The sequence below is a fragment of the Neovison vison genome, chromosome 6 (genome assembly GCF_020171115.1).
Source record: "Neovison vison isolate M4711 chromosome 6, ASM_NN_V1, whole genome shotgun sequence".
In the NCBI taxonomy this organism is placed as follows: Eukaryota; Metazoa; Chordata; class Mammalia; order Carnivora; family Mustelidae; genus Neogale; species Neogale vison.
Genome location: NC_058096.1, coordinates 175166344 through 175182464, shown reverse-complemented (window position 1 = coordinate 175182464; position 16121 = coordinate 175166344). Strand labels below are relative to the sequence as shown.

The 16121-nt window shown below is 36.2% G+C and overlaps 1 protein-coding gene across 5 annotated transcripts in view; it reads left to right on the top strand.

Moving 5' to 3' along the window:
• The window catches only part of GRM7 (glutamate metabotropic receptor 7), a 902298-nt gene that overhangs the window by 445444 nt on the left and 440733 nt on the right, over positions 1–16121 (top strand). For all 5 annotated transcript variants that reach the window (XR_006385106.1, XM_044253109.1, XM_044253106.1 and 2 more), the window contains exons 3-4: positions 3164–3305; positions 8665–8819. Coding sequence is in view for 4 of the 5 variants with exons in the window: in XM_044253109.1 (XP_044109044.1) it covers positions 3164–3305; positions 8665–8819 (297 nt within the window). In the remaining variant the exon portion in view is untranslated. The remainder of the gene's footprint in view (positions 1–3163; positions 3306–8664; positions 8820–16121) is intronic.

The window sequence follows — 16121 nt, the reverse complement described above, 5'->3', positions numbered from 1 at the left end:
AAATTTCTTTCAGCCATGTTTTATAGTTTTTAGAATATAGCTCCTTTACATATTTTGTTAGATTTATACATAAATACCACATTTTAGGTGATATTGTTAATGATTTTTTTTCCTTTAAAATCCTAGTTGTTCCTTGCTGATCTGTAGATATATCATTGACCTTTGTATTTTGAGTTTATATCCCACAACTTTGCTTAACTCACCTTTTAATTCTAGAATATTCTACATAGACAATCATGTCATCTGCAAATAGAGAGAATTTTATTTTTTTCTTTTGCCAGCTGTTTGTCTTTTGTTTCTTTACTTTTCTTTTTTGTTCCTTATTCCTCTCACAAGGACATCCAGTACAATGTTGTATAAGAGTTTTAAGATAGGACAAAATTGCCTTGTCATCTCTTACTATTAAATGTGATGCTTATTGTAGGCTTTTTGTAGATGCCTATTATTAGGCTTAGAAAGGTCTCATCTAATCCTGTTATAGTTTTTATCATGAATGTATATTGAATTTTTGTTTAGTGCTTTTTCCATATGTATTAAGATTATTATATGGTTTTTCTTATTAATTTAAACATATATAAATTATAATTCTTGATTTTAAAATAATGAATCAACTTTGCATTCCTAGGGTGAAATCCACTTGGTTATGTATGATATATTACAATTTACTGTATATTGCTGGATTTATTTTGTTAGTATTTCTTAAGAGTTTTGCAAGTATGTTCATAAATGATATTGGTCTTTTTTAAATAATATCTTCATCTGATTTGTGTATTAGGGTAATAGCAACCTTATGAAATGAGTTATTTTCTCCCCTTTCCTATTTTCAGTTAGAAATTATATATAAATCATGTTTTATTTCTTCCTTAACTGTTTGGTGGAATTTATCAGTGAAACCATGTGAGCCTGGGTTTTTTTTTTTTTTTAAGTGTGTGTCTGTGTCTATGAATTTGTTATCCTTAATATATATAGAACTATTAATATTATCCACTCTGCCCTCAGTTTGTATAGTTTGTGTCTTTCAAGAGATTCATTCATTTCATTTAAATTGCTAAATATATTGGTATCAAATAATTTATAATATTCCCTTACAACCTTTTGCTGTGGGATCTGTCAGTAAGGTTAGCCCCTCTTCTTCCTGACATGATAATTTGTGACTTCTTTCCTTTTTGTCAGCTTTGACTAGAGATTTATCTATTTTATTAATCTTTTCAAAGAAGCAGCTTTTTTTTTTCTAAGATTTTATTTATTTATTTGACAGACAGAGATCACAAGTAGGCAGAGAGGCAGGCAGAGAGAGAGGGGGAAGCAGGCTCCCCGCCGAGCAGAGCAGAAAGCCCAATGTGGGGCTCGATCCCAGGACCCTGGGATCATGACCCGAGCCAAAGGCAGAGGCTTTAACCCACTGAGCCACCCAGGCGCCCCTCAAAGAAGCAGCTTTTAATTTTACTGATTTTTCTCTCTTATTTTTTCTGATTTCTGTTTCATTGTTTTTTGCTCTTTTATCATGCCTCTCTGCTTTTTTGGGAGGGTGGTTAGTTAGCTCTCTTTCCCTCTTATTTCTTAAATAGATGCTTAGGTTTCTATTTTGGCTGTCTCTTATCTAACATAAACATTTGATGATTACCTATTTCCTGCTAAATACCACTTTAGTTGTAATCTATACATTTTGTATGTTCCACTTTCATTTTCATTTAGTTTTAAATATTTCAGATTTCCCTTGACAATACCTCTTTGACCCAGAAGTTATTTAGAAGTGTGTTTTCAAATTTCCAAGTGTTATTAATTTCTAGTCTGATTCTGTTAGGCATGGTGACATACTTTGTACAATTTCTATGCTTTTAAATTTGTTATTATTGTTTTTTTAATGGCCCAGAGTATGGTTAATGAATGTTTCATTTACACTTGAAAAGAATGTATACTGTTCTATTGTCCTATGGATTGTTCTATAAATGTTAATTAGGTCAAGTTGGTTGATAATGTTATTGGGAACTCTACATTTTGAAAAATGACCATTAGAGATTTTATGCATACTGAAAATTAAGAGCCACTTACAGAGAACTAACACTAATCAAGCTAAAAGTGTAATGGAGCTCAACTTTGGATTAGAGTTCATAGTTTTCTGTTTGTAGAAGCCTAGTACCATTCACCCAGCTGTCCATGCTTGAGGTGTAAGCTTGATAATAACTACCTCCCCAGCACATTACAAGAACAAGTTTATCCATTTGTCTCGGCCTCTAGGTCTTCTGTCCATTGGATGGATTTTGTTACCTTTCTACAAGTATTCCCTCTACCCCTTTCACCTATATCAGCCTTTTTTAAAGTGTATTTTATAAAATACTAGATCCAGGGGCTGCTACTAAGCAAGAGGTGAGGTAGTGAGGACTGTATCAATTGCTTAGTAAATTGCTACATGTTACCCTGTCTTGAAATTTGTAATGATAATTAATATCATCACAGATCTGAGAAGTCTGGAGTCAACAAATCTATTTTTCTATTTAATCCTCTTACATTCTAACCAAAAATACATATTACTAAATAACTTTAAGAAATTTTAATATGGGATAATATACATAAAACACATATTTGAAGGTTGGGCACATTGTATGTGGTCACTCATAGTTTGTTGCTCTGATTTACAGTCGTTGGTGTTCTTGCTGTTGTTTTATTTTTAGATTTATTCCATTGACTCTGACCTTTAAAAGTTGGGATGACTAAGAAGGTGAAAAAAGTCCTGGGAATGCAAAGACCAGAAAAGCCACAGAAATTCACCTGAGTTTTATGTCTTTCAGTACATTTTTACTGTAGTGTATTGATTGCAGTTTTCTTGTGGTTATATTGCATTCATTTTAAAGACCTTCCCCCACCCAGTTTGTCAGCCTAAATCTACCTCCCCACAATTGATATCACTGGTGTTCCTGGGCATCATTAGTCCTTTACAAGTGCAGTGCTAAGAAAATCAGGCTGTGCAATTTCATGGAAGGTGCACCAAGTATGAATAACGGCTCAGGACTTGGCATGATATCTTAAGGCTTCCTCATTCAGATCACCAAGGGAGTGCTGCGCACTCAGAATTCAAAATTCTCTCCTCCCCAGCTACTCACCCTGGTTCCTTTGGTATGTCTGAGGGAACTTTATTGACACTCTGCTTTCTTTTCTTAAACAGGTGGGCTCTGCATTGCACAGTCCGTGAGAATCCCCCAAGAACGCAAAGACAGAACTATTGACTTTGATAGAATTATCAAACAGCTCCTGGACACCCCCAACTCCAGGGCCGTCGTGATTTTTGCCAACGATGAGGATATAAAGTAAGGATGACTGGTGAAATTCATTAATATGCATGCTGCAACTTTAGGAGACAGAAAGATCAGGATACTGGCAGAGAAAGGGGAAAAGATAGCACAGAAGCAAATCTATAATTACACAGAGGCAAAGTCTGTTCGTGCTTTCTCCCTTACATGAGTAGTTAGAGCAAACCATGGAAGCAGCACTGTGTTGCTGTCATGTCTTCCCCCTCTATTAGCAAAATAAATGTATTCAATTACTTGTAAAAAGAGAAAACCACTAGACCTTTTAAAGATTCTTTTATTAAAAATATATCCAAATGTAACAGACTTTTATCCAAAAATGGTTCCTCTTAATGTAAAAGGAAAGAAAAAAAAAAGTCCTATAATTCTGGTTGTATTGCTACCGCTTTAGACCCAGTATGTTCCAAACCAACCTTGTCTACTAGTATGTCTCTAATTCATTTCTTCCTCTCTTTTCTTACCTCGATCCTCCCTGGAGTCAAAAATTCGACTGGAATCTCGACTCCCCATTTTTCCTCATTCTTTGCATTCTTGGCCAAGCCAGGCTGAGTTAACCTTTGTTTCTAGAAGATAACATGCCCAGAATGTGTTTCTAAGACAGAAACAAATGTGCCTGATTTCTTCTCTGCCCACTACCACCTTGTTCCAGAATATTTATTTATTTAAAATAAACAGCAACTACACCTGCTTAAAAAACTATTTTAAAAATCTAGGTTATAAAAAAAAAGTGCCATTCATCCTGCCCTTAGCTAACAAGTTCTCTTTAGATGCAATGGCTAATGACTAGGTTCTTGAATATTCTTCTAGAGACAGTCTGCATCTCTTTGCACAATGATGCATACTGTATGTACATTTTGTTCTCTTCCCTGCTAACCTTTACTTACTATTTTATCACGGATGTCTATGAAAGTCAGTACCTATCTCTTCAGTCTTTTCATAGCTAGGCATAATTTCATTTTACATGCATGTTGTCATTTATCTAAATGCTCCCTTATTGATTGACATTTGATTACAGACTTTTGCAATCATAAATAACACTGTGATAAACTTCCTTTTACAAAAATCTGTGCACCCAAATATAAATATACAAATATATCATATTAATATAAACATTCTATGCAAGAGTTGGATATATAATATTAATATAACACAATTATATGTTAATATGGAATTACATAATTTTATATATTTACTTATGTGTTTTTAACATAAATCCCCAGAAAAGACTTTTCCAGGACAAGGTGTGTCCCAATATGATTATAGTTTTCCAAAGAGTTTGTGCTAGTTTACATCTCCACTGATGTGAGCAAACTGTATGGAGTTATTTAGTATTTGTCTTAGATAAAATATAATACTTAATTTGAAGGTGGGTATCATTTATTAACAGAAAGTTTAAGAGCCCAGGCCATTATTGCATCCTGCTTGGATTACTGCATTGTCCTCATCATGAGCCTCCTAGTTCTGTGTGTCTCTCCTCCACATGCCCCCTAACTGCTGCCCCTGAATCCATCCATCATTTTCCCAGTATTCAGCTCTGATCACAGGTAGCAGGACTATTCAACTGAAAGCTAATGAAATCTGACATTGAGATAGGTGTGTGGTGTTTTACTAATGCCCACTGTGTCACTTTGGGAAATTGCCCCACAGTTGCCCTCTTCTGCTTCCCAACTTCTGAGCCTCAGCTCTTCCAAATGAAAATCCTTCTGAGCTCTTTTTGTAGTTATCCAGCCTCGTCCTACCATTCTTAACCTATTTCATTCCCTGCTCCTTCACGTTTTGTGTTTCCTCATTCCTGGTCTTTGTGTGCTCTCTCGCACACACCTGGAAGGCTTTTCCTGCCTTACTTTCTCATAATGGTGCTGTCTCTAGTGTGTCTTTCTGAAGGAAGACGTCTCTACACAATGCAGGTTTGGCATATTCTTCATAGTGAATGTCACTGATGTTATTTTACATCACTTGATCCTTTGCTTAGCGTCCACCTTCTCTGCAAGGCCCTAAGCATCTCTGGGGCAGAGCTGATGCCTCATTTAACTTCCTTCTGTATCCTCAGTTCCTATCATGGTGTTCGGTACAGAGTAAATGCTCAAGGAACAGTAATGAATAAATGAATGAGTAAAGTCACTATGCTAATGAACTCCATTTAATAATTTAAATATAAACTTCTCTGTGTGGACTTCACAATGCTTTAGAATGTGTTCCTAATTTAACATTTAGACCCCCCTTCCACTCACCCACTACCACACCCAGAATACATGGCTGTGGTCCCGCACAGTCCTGATTGCTCCTCCCCATGGCCTTTATTCATGGTGTTTTTTCTCTCCTTCTCCACTTGTTGAAATCATCTGTTTTTCAAAATCTAACTTGAACATGCCCTTCTCCATGAAACTGTTTCTGGTGACCCCTTAAATGTATTACTTCTCTCCTTAAAAATTCTCTAGTGTTGCTCTTAGGGCATTTTTCATCTACAGTTTGAGTTATAGTTGTTTAATAGATTTTGTTTTCATAATATTACTCTTGGGTCATTGTTTTGTTGTTGTTGCTGCTGTTTTGGTGTGGGTTTTTTTTTTTTTTTTTTTGCTTATATCTTATTCATCTCTGTTGATATCTTTCTTATCTCATAAATGCTTTTCATAAATATTTTATATATTTTCCAATATGTAATACATTGATAAGTGTGGCTTTGTGTTTATCTCCACATACATTGTACATGTCACATAGAAAATTACCACAAATAGCTCTGATGACTAATTTTTTTTTGATACTCCTGACTTGTAGGTCATGTGAAGTTTTAATTTAGGATGTAAAACTGCATGCAATCTGCACAATAAGTATGCTCATTCTTTTGTTTTGGGGTTTGTGTGCTGAATATTATTGCATACTGTGATTCATAGCAGTGATAGCAGAAATAGTTCTTGAGCACAGTGATAAAATTTAAGTACATATATAATTTCCTTCCAAAACATGATCTTAAATACATGGATGTCTGAAGAGTACTGTTAACTCACAGTGTTATAATTTTTTTTCAGAAGATTTACACTGTAAATGGGAAATTTGAGATTTTTTAGAACATTAACTTCAAATACTTTGTAAGAGAATGGCAGTGAGAAGACAGTAATGTCTATATTTTAAAGCTAAAATAAATGCAAAGTAGGTCATGGGTACCGATAATTTGGATTTAAGACAAGGGTGAACCCTTTTTCTGAAATACTTTATTCTGATTATAAAAATAATACCTAGCTACTGTATATCTACTGGAAAAAGGAAAAGGTTTTTTTTGTTGTTGTTGCTCTTTATTGAAAGGAGCCATTAAGTTTACTTTGTCTCCTGATTATCTAGAAAAAATAAAGGTTAAATAATTTCCTATAAAATTTATAATCCCAATACTCAGAGATAGCATAAAATTCTAGGTTAATGTTTGCCAGCACTTTTTTCTAAACATACATAGATTTTCCCCCAAAACAATCTCTTGCTTTTTATCTCCCACTTTTTGTAATTCACATGTCACTTTTGATGCCATAAGTATTTTTAAATGGTTTAATCTTGTTTATCATTGTCAATAAACCCACACTTTTCCATTTATATTAAAGTGAACATCCACTTTTTGCATTTATGTAGTTTTGTCTTTTTTCATGTTTTACTTGGCTTCTGGCCACCTTTGCAACTTCTTCAATCTCAGCAGTGTCTTCCAGGTGAAATATTAGGCTAACAATACATTGTATATTATCGTTATTTTTCTGTGTTCTCAGATGGTTTTACTCCTGTGTGTATATACACACATACAAGCAACATCTAGGCAGCTTTTTTCTTATATATGAGTTGGATAATCTCTTGCAGTTTTTTAAATTGATTTTTCTTTTTAACAAGTGCTTGTGGAAATCTTACTCAGTATATTCTGATTGTTTCCCAGTCTATCCTCCCTGTCATTTATTCAGACAGTTCCCTGCTGCTCTGCACTGAGGCTGTCTGCAGTAATGAACATATGTTTCTGAGAGAGTATTTGATCATTTCCTTTGGACAGATTAGTAGAAATCATATCTCTAGGTCAAGGGTACAAATAATTGATTACATTGATTTTTATTAAAATTATACATGCACATATTAAAAATTAAAATATGACTGGAAATACTTTGATGCAAACAGCAGAGTCCTGTCCCTTCAGACTTCAGACCTTTGGCGGACTGGTCAGACATCCAAGTTGCCATCCATTAGAGGGTCTTTCTATGTCAGTATATAGAATTCTTTTTCTAGGGGGGGTCCAGATTTTTCCAGAGAAGTTATTTTCTACCTCCGGTGACACTCCCTTAGTTTCTAACATTCTGTCAGCAGAAGTGTAGATTTCGTAGAGGATCTTACCATTTCAGTACTTAGTGGTAAATTTAACTTACCTTCCTTCCCTTCATCTTCAACTCACCATCTCTAACTCACAACCTTCTGGTATTTTGATGTTTACAATATCAGAACCTATTCCTTAAAATTTTATTACTAAATTACCGTTCCATTTTCTGCCTGGAAGAAAAAAAAAAGAAACCTAAGGTTTTGCTATTTTATATATAACCTTTCAACTGATTCTCTTTTATTTGGCCATGTACCTTTGTCATACTTAGTATCTCCAAGTCTTGAGAAACAAAGAAACCGCTACTCCTGTGATACAGCCCACGAAAGGAGCTTTAGTTGTAGCTTCTTCTGATCTACAATTACCTCTTATCTACTTCTTCTTTCAAAAAAAAATTTTAATAACTTTACTATGAATGATTAGTTTCCTTTTGTTTTATTTGCCTTGTTGCCCTTTTTATTTGTGTACTATTTTTATTTATGAATATGAGCTGTAAAATTTTCAAGTATAACATACATGTTTATTTTAATAATTTAAGACCCTTAATTTAGATTGGCCTGTTGCTTTCCAGAAATTATACACACCACCAGCAATGAATGTAAGCACTCATTTCTCCAGCCCCATGCCCAAACTCACAATCCAAACCAAACCAAAACAAATCTTTTGGCCAACATGAGAACCAAAAGTGATTATCTTTCCTTAATTTATATTTTTCTCCTTTCTAATCTGTATGAATATTTATCTCCAGCTTACTGGTTATTTATATTTCTCCTTTTTTATTTTGACTTTCAATGTTTCTTGTGTATTTTCCTCAAGCTGCTTTGATTATTTTTCTTAGTAGTTTTTAAGATTTCTTTATATAAGTAAGATATAAATCCTGAGGCATACTTTTTTTTTTTTTTTTGCCATTGACTACTTACTTTTTGAGAACTGGTAGCTTGCTTTTCTTCTGCTTCATTACTAATACATATATGTTTAGCAGCTGCTCCTTATCATTAATATAACGTCTCATGTTCTTTTTCACAGGCAGATCCTTGCAGCAGCCAAGAGAGCTGACCAAGTGGGCCATTTTCTTTGGGTAGGATCAGACAGCTGGGGATCCAAAATCAACCCACTGCATCAGCATGAAGATATTGCAGAAGGAGCCATTACCATTCAGCCCAAGCGAGCAACTGTAGAAGGTATGGTTTTTTTCAGTTGTAAAACGCACTAAGAGAGTGGTTTGTACCAGGAAGGATGGCTAAATCATGTGTCTCTTTGAGGGTTTGGTGTTTTTTACATAATTTAAAAATTATGCAGTATAATTTCAAACATGTAGCCATGAAATGCAAATTAAGCCATATATCTGGTCTGTTCTTTTGTTGATATTCCTCTTTTGAAGAGATCGTGTATTTTTATAATAATTAGCATATTTTTTTTCATTATGGCACCAGAGCTTTCCGAGAGAAGAACATTACCATTAATAAGTAAAATAATAACACAATCCAAGTGTACTTAAGTGAACTGCATTTTCTGAGAGAATATTTTCCCTTTGCAATGTATCCATTCTATAGCAGGATAACTACAGGGATCCTTTCCCTCTTTACCTTGTGGGGTTTCTTCCAGTGCCCACAATGGCAAAACATACCACTTCTCTTGGGCACTAACACCATTTTGTCTTCATGGGTCTCTTCTTGCTCTCTTTCTCTTTTTCTCACTTTCTCTTTCTCTTTCTTGTGCCTTCCTAAATCACTGCCCTCTTTCTTTTCCTTGTCTTCCTTGCTGCTTCATGATTCTTTAAGAGGAAGAAGGAGGAGAGGGTTTTTATTAGCATCCTTCTGATCTAACAAAAGTCGCTGATTATAATTTACATTTTCCTTTAATTTGAAAAGAAAACTTTTTCTAAAAGAAGATATTGTAAAGAAAAGGAGCTCCTCTGCTGCTGTTCTTTGTGTTTCTTTTCTGATGGGCCAGGTCTCCAAAGATTTCCTAAAACATGCTGGCTTTGCACATTAAAAAAGCCTCTATCCTCTTACTCAAAAGGGGATCAAATATTTGCATTTCTTTCCATTCTGTCTCCACTCCAATATAATTAATTATTCTCCTCAGAAGACTGCATGGTCTGTGGAGACCTTTTTAAACAAGCCAGGTTGTGGTTCTGTCACTGTTGCCTTTCTGTGTTATCTGGGGGAGATAAAGATCCCATGAGTCACCCATGTGTTCCTTGGGAGTCTTAGAATTCATTTCATTCCTCAGAACGTGTCCTGAGAAGATTGCTTATCTTATAACACAGACCAATGCACTTGCAGATGGGTTGCAGAAACAAAAGACAACATTTTAACTATCTCCACTCCTTTTTATTCAAAATTTTTAGTATCCGCTGTGTGTCTTGCTCTGTTACAAAAGTTGGAAAAACAAGATAAGGACAAAACTCTTAACTTCAAAGCATACAGGGCTGAGAGAAGGTGTCAAAAATAGCTAATGACTAGGTCAAATGAGATACTGTGTAAGCGCAGTATGGAATAGATACCACAGGGCACAAAGGAAAGACTGTGGAAGTGTCTCTCCAGTGGTGAGGGTGTGGTCGGGGATATTCCTGAGAGAAGGTAAAATGATGACTTTGTAGTTCATCCAGCAAGCAATGAGAGGAATGTCTTGTACTCCCAACCTACGGAGCAGGAACAGAAGAGTGAAGGACACACTGGGGTAATAGTAAATAATTCATTATGCAAAATAGTCCTGCATTATGATTCTGAAATTCTTAGAGTTCTTTAAAAGTGTTCCCATTTACAATGCATTGGGAGAACTCTTTTCTCCTCCAGATTTCCGGTCACTATACCATTGGCCCGATTGGCTCCTTTCTATCCTTTAGGTCTCTGCTGAGATATTAATTTTCCTTGGAGACTACAAGTGACTATTCCACCCCAGCTAAGTTGGAGTTAGAAGCCCTTTCTATTCCTTCTACAGCATCCTACATGACCCCTACCATTGTACTTCTTTAGTTGTCTCTGTCTGGAAACATATCTCTTATGCAATCTCTCCATTGTACCCCCAGCACCTAGAACTTGGCCTGCATATTGCAGATTTTTAAGTGGATGGATGTGGTTGGATGCTGGAATGGATGGAGGAATCACAGACTACCTCAGGTCCTCGCATAAAATATAGTAGAAAAATTGGCCTGAGTTGGATTATGAAGGGTCTGGAAATTATACTAAGGAATGTGTTCTTTATTCTGAAAGTTTGGGCAGCATCTGAAAAGTGGATGTGAGCAAAGAAAGTTCACTCAGGTGACTTTATGAAGAGGTGATGAGTAGGAGTTGGGTGAGAGCCAAAGCAAGCAAGAAAGGAGTAAGATCCTTCCTTCCTCAGCTGTAGATGCTGCATAGACATGGATGCCCATACTCCATGGTTACCAACTCCAGTTTCATGATATTTATGGAAATTACTATGTATCTTGAAGTTTTTAAAAATTTTTTGAAAAAAAATTCCTGCTATGTATTTATGTGTTTAGGGATACACAGTTTTCTTTCTTTCTTTCTTAGATACACAGAGTTCTTAAATCAGACACAAACAGCATCCTAAATCTGTAAAAAGAAATTTTACACACACACACACACACACACACACACATATATATATATATAGAGAGAGAGAGAGAGAGAGAATCCCAAACAACAAAATGAAAGAGAAATATTGTTAGCAATAGGAATATTGGGATGTGATTGAGCAGCAACTCTTTATACAAAACTCTCCATCCTTACCCAGATAGAAATGAAGACTTTTTGGTAGCTGGTGTGTGTGTGGCTTCTGTCTAACCAATATTGTCTATGTACATTATTACAAAGAACAGCATGGATTTGTTCACCCAGGAGATGAGACATCAAGACTGTGGCTGTACATTTATAGTGACACACTCCTGAGGAAGTAAAAAAAGAAATGCTTTCACTTGCACTAAGGTTTTTGAACCAAGCTATGAAATATCACAAATGAAAGTGATAATCAAGCACATTCTGTATTGGCAAATAAGTTTTCCTCTCCTGTCTATTTTTTTTCTTTCTGATGAATGTTCTGTATTGATTTCTAGTGCCGTGGAACATCCTCCAAATATTTATAACACTGCTATATCCCTGTATTTTTGTGTTTTATAATGCTATATGTACAGATGTAAACAGGAAGAGGCCAAGCAGTAATCAACATGATTCTTTTCTTTAGATTTATATTTTGAGCATGTTCAGCAAAGTTCTGGATTTTTGGCTGGTCTCTTCTCTATCTCCATGAATAATTAACAATAAATTGCTTTAGGCCAAATTGCTAGCAAGCACGCGGTCTCTGTGAAAGTAGTGCTCATCTTCTTTTATCTTTTATCTGTATTTATTCTTCATTTATAGAATAAAGGGCCTCTGTGTTTGCTAGCCAAGTGTGTTGTTCTTCCCCCTTTCAATGGGTGATGATAGGAATTGTGCCCGGGAAAGGTCAGCTGTGGCCTCGATGGCTGCCCGGCAGTCAGAGGATATCTGGAGAATGTCTCCACAACTTGGCAGTTTTCCTCCAGCTCCTGAGCCAAAACACTTCTGTAATATTTAGTTTCTCTGAATTGTCTGATGAGCCAAGGGATCCCTGGCATGTTTCTCTCTTCTGTTGCCCCATTAACTAGGATTCTCTGTCATCCTCTCCAGCCCCCAACAAATCCTCAGAGGAAAAAAAAAAAAATGCCCATGTTGCCTTCAACTCTTTGCTCTACAAAGTGCTCTGCTTCTCTGAGAATAGGCGTCCAAAGCATCCTCTAATTATAGTCAACAGGGATCATGGACCAGCATCTTTTCATCTCAGCCATCATCATTAACATTAGGGAGCTAGCGTAATGAAGGGTGGATTTTCAAAGCTAACTAAAATGGCTCTGACTATTGGTGATACTTTCAAATGGGGCTGCAGAACAGCTTGGTTCCTGAATTAAATCTGCAGTATATGTAGGAGAGACAAAAAGTGCTCTTGACCTGGCATAAAAAAAAAAAAACTTGGTTATTTCATGCTTTTTTAATTCAAGATTGAAATGAATTCTTTATTTTTCCTAAAGCCAGAGATCAAAGCTATGAAGAGCTGAACTAAAATATTTCTAGCTCCAATTTAGATGTGTCCTACTTTAGCCTTCCTTGAGTACCAGGAACATTCCACACATATCACAAGGTTTTGTTAGGGGAATGGGAGAAAACAGACAGGAAAGAAAGCATTGCCTTAAATCACAGGGCTATTTCTGAGAAACACTTTTTAGAGCTATTTAGAGCTTTTTAGAGCTATCACCTGTGTAATAAGAAAGAAGTAAGAGGATTGCCTGTTTGGTGTCATGGCAATTTCTTTATTGAATCTTTTACAAATAGTTTATAAACTCTAGCAGGGCATCAGGGACCAACCTAAACAGTGAGAAATAGCAAGTGACAGTCTAGACCAGGTCCCTGCTCCCATAGAGGTGCCTACTTAATTTAGAGGTGATAAGTGATGATGGAAAAAATATAAATAAGGAAATAACATTTTAGATCAATTTCCATATTTTTTCCATGGAAGACCAGTCTGTAAATTATGGAGATACAAAGGAAGAAGAGAGACCAGGACACAATGCAGGTCAAAACAAAGATCAGGAGGATGTTGGTGCAGGCCAGTGGCTTGAGCCTCTCTAGCACTCTAGATTCCTGGCTCATATTCTTATCAGATTCTTTCACTGGTTAAAACCCACTAAGGTTTCCCATTTCCCTATTTCTTACTGATCTGGAAAATAATTTTTTCTTCACGATAGATCAAATCATTAATCTTTTCAAAAGACTACCTAATTTTTTCAGCATTACTCTACCCTGCAAAAAGCAAGCTCATTGCTCTCCAAGTCCAAAATGTGTCACACACGCCCTTTACAGCAAGCACCAGACATAACCATGCTCACTGTAACACTTAGATCTAGAATCTGAACCTTGGAGGCAGTGCCTACAGCCCATGGGTTCCTTGAGATTAGCCATCTTTGCTTCTACTTCCTTAGCATTTACTGGAAGATCTAAGATATAGTAAACTTTTAAAAAGCTAAATTTGTCTTTTTGTCTCTTCTATGTCAAACTATCTATAACACCTGAATAGGCAAACAACTGCATTTTTATGGGAATTTAAAATTTTCTCAGGATGGGGAAAGATATGTCCAAAATGGTTTCTCTTCGACTTTGTATTCTAGGACATTTAGTAGAAAGACCATGTTCAGGAATTCCCAGGATCTCATTCGGAATCGCTCCAGGAATTTTAAAGTGGGTCTGCACACTTTTCCTTTTGCTTGCCTTTGGAGCACCTCTTGCCTTCTTGGTCTTCTTGCCTTTGTTTTCCAAGGCTGAAGAGACTTTCTGGGTAGGATCAGCACCATGGCTCAATTAGGTGACTTGTTAGGGTGTTCTAAATACAGAAGGGAAGCCTCAGCTCTGACTCCTCAGAAAGTAGGAAGCACAGATAAGGCTGCCTCTGTTTGTGTTAGACCTTCCAGTGGGAAGTTCTTTTCCAGACCATACTGTTTCTACTAATAGAACAGACTGAAAAAGAGAGGGCCGGCAGGTCACAGAGGTGAGAATAGGTGTATAAAGAAAAATAACATCTTATTTTTCATCTTGTGTTGTTTAAACTAGAGATTGTTGGCCTTGAGCAAGTGGTAAGAAATGTAAACAGAGACACCTGTAACCTGAATAACTATAGAGAGCTGAGAACAATTCGCTTTATGTGTATAAAGGCCCAGGTTTTGAGCCATGCTGTCTCCCATCTCCTAGGATAGATGCTTTCCTAGCGGGCTTCACTTAACTGGCTACCCATCATTTCCTAGCCAGTGAATATGGAAATCATCAAGAAAATACCCATTCTGTTTGCTGATATGCTGTCTCATGCCCCCAGTACCCTGAACACTCATAGTTAATAGTTGGATCTCTAGGATGTCTCACTGGTTGAATTCTTGGCTATAAAGAACTAGCTAGTTTTGATTCCAAATGTATTTATTGCAGAGATATGTATTACCATAATTATTTTATGTAATTAAAATTGTATAAACCAGTGAAGTAAGTGCAAAGAGAGTAAAAGAGAGAGCTGCTGTTTCAAAGAAGACACATTTTAATTCTTTGGAAAGAATTTATTTATTTATTTGACAGAGAGAGATCATGAGTAGTCAGAGAGGCAGGCAGAGGGAGAGGGGGAAGTAGGCTCCCTGCTGAGCAGAGAGCCTGATGTGGGACTTGATCCCAGGACCCTGAGATCATGACCTGAGCTGAAGGTAGATGCTTAACCCACTGAGCCACCTAGGCACCCCTATAAATTAATTTAAAAAAAAATACCTTATTAGAGAAATATTAGGTTTACAGCAAAATTGAGAGGGAATACAGAGATTTTCCACATGTGTAGCCTTTCCCATTATCAGTATTGTACATGTGTAGTTTTTTTTTCTTTGAATGGCCTGTCCTTTACTAATTTTTTTTTGTGATTCTGTTGTTGTTGCTGCTGTTGAAAACTAAAACTTTGACTATTTTAATGTGGTAACTCTGGCAATGAGATTCTACATCTTCCCTATGGTTTGATGGTCTTGATTATTGAAGGCTGCAGTTGTTTGTTTGCTTAGTGGCTTTTCTAAATATGAAAAGACTGTATTATTTGTCTTGTATGATCACTGACATTCTGCCCACTCTGTTAGCTTATTATATTCAGCTTGTGTTTTGACAGAGAGTTCCTTGAAAGCCAGGTCCTAAAACAAACAAATAAACAAACAAACAAAACACCCAAAGCAGAGCTTTCATGGTGAATTAGTTTGTTAGGGGTCTCATAGCAAAGTGCTGCAAAATAGGTGGCTTAAGCAAAAGAAATTTATTGTCTCACAGTTCTGGAACCAGTGTTGGCAGATCCAGATGTTGGCATGATTGTTCCTTTTCAGAGGTCTGAAAGAAAATCTGTTTCATGCTCCCTTGTGTAGTTTCTGATAATTTGCTGTGAATCTTTGGCATTCCTTGGGTTGCCTTCATTTTCACATATGTTCTCCCTGTCTGTCTGTCCCAGTTTTCCCTTTGCATAAGGATATGGGTCATATTAAATTATGGGTCACCCTAAAGACCTCATCTTAATGCATTATATCTGTAATGGTCTTATTTTCAAATACATTCACATTTGAGATACTGGTAGAGACCTCAAATAAATTTTGACAGGATCCAAATAAGACATACCATCCAGTCTTTGTGAATTGGCTGTCTTCTGGGGCACTCATTCAAGACTTAAACAAACCTGTACAATTCTGCCTTAGCTTTACTTCCTGCCTTTGTTGAGCCTAGGGATTAGCCAAATATGCGAGATTAAGGTCGTAGGTCTTTCCTGAGCACCAATCCTGCCTTGGATTTTTGTGTGGTTTTCTAAATTCCCCAGTGTACACAGGCACTTGTGAATGTCCTAATTTCCCAAAGAAACTCTTTTTTTTTTTTTCCAATTTATTTATTTTCAGAAAAACAGTATTCATT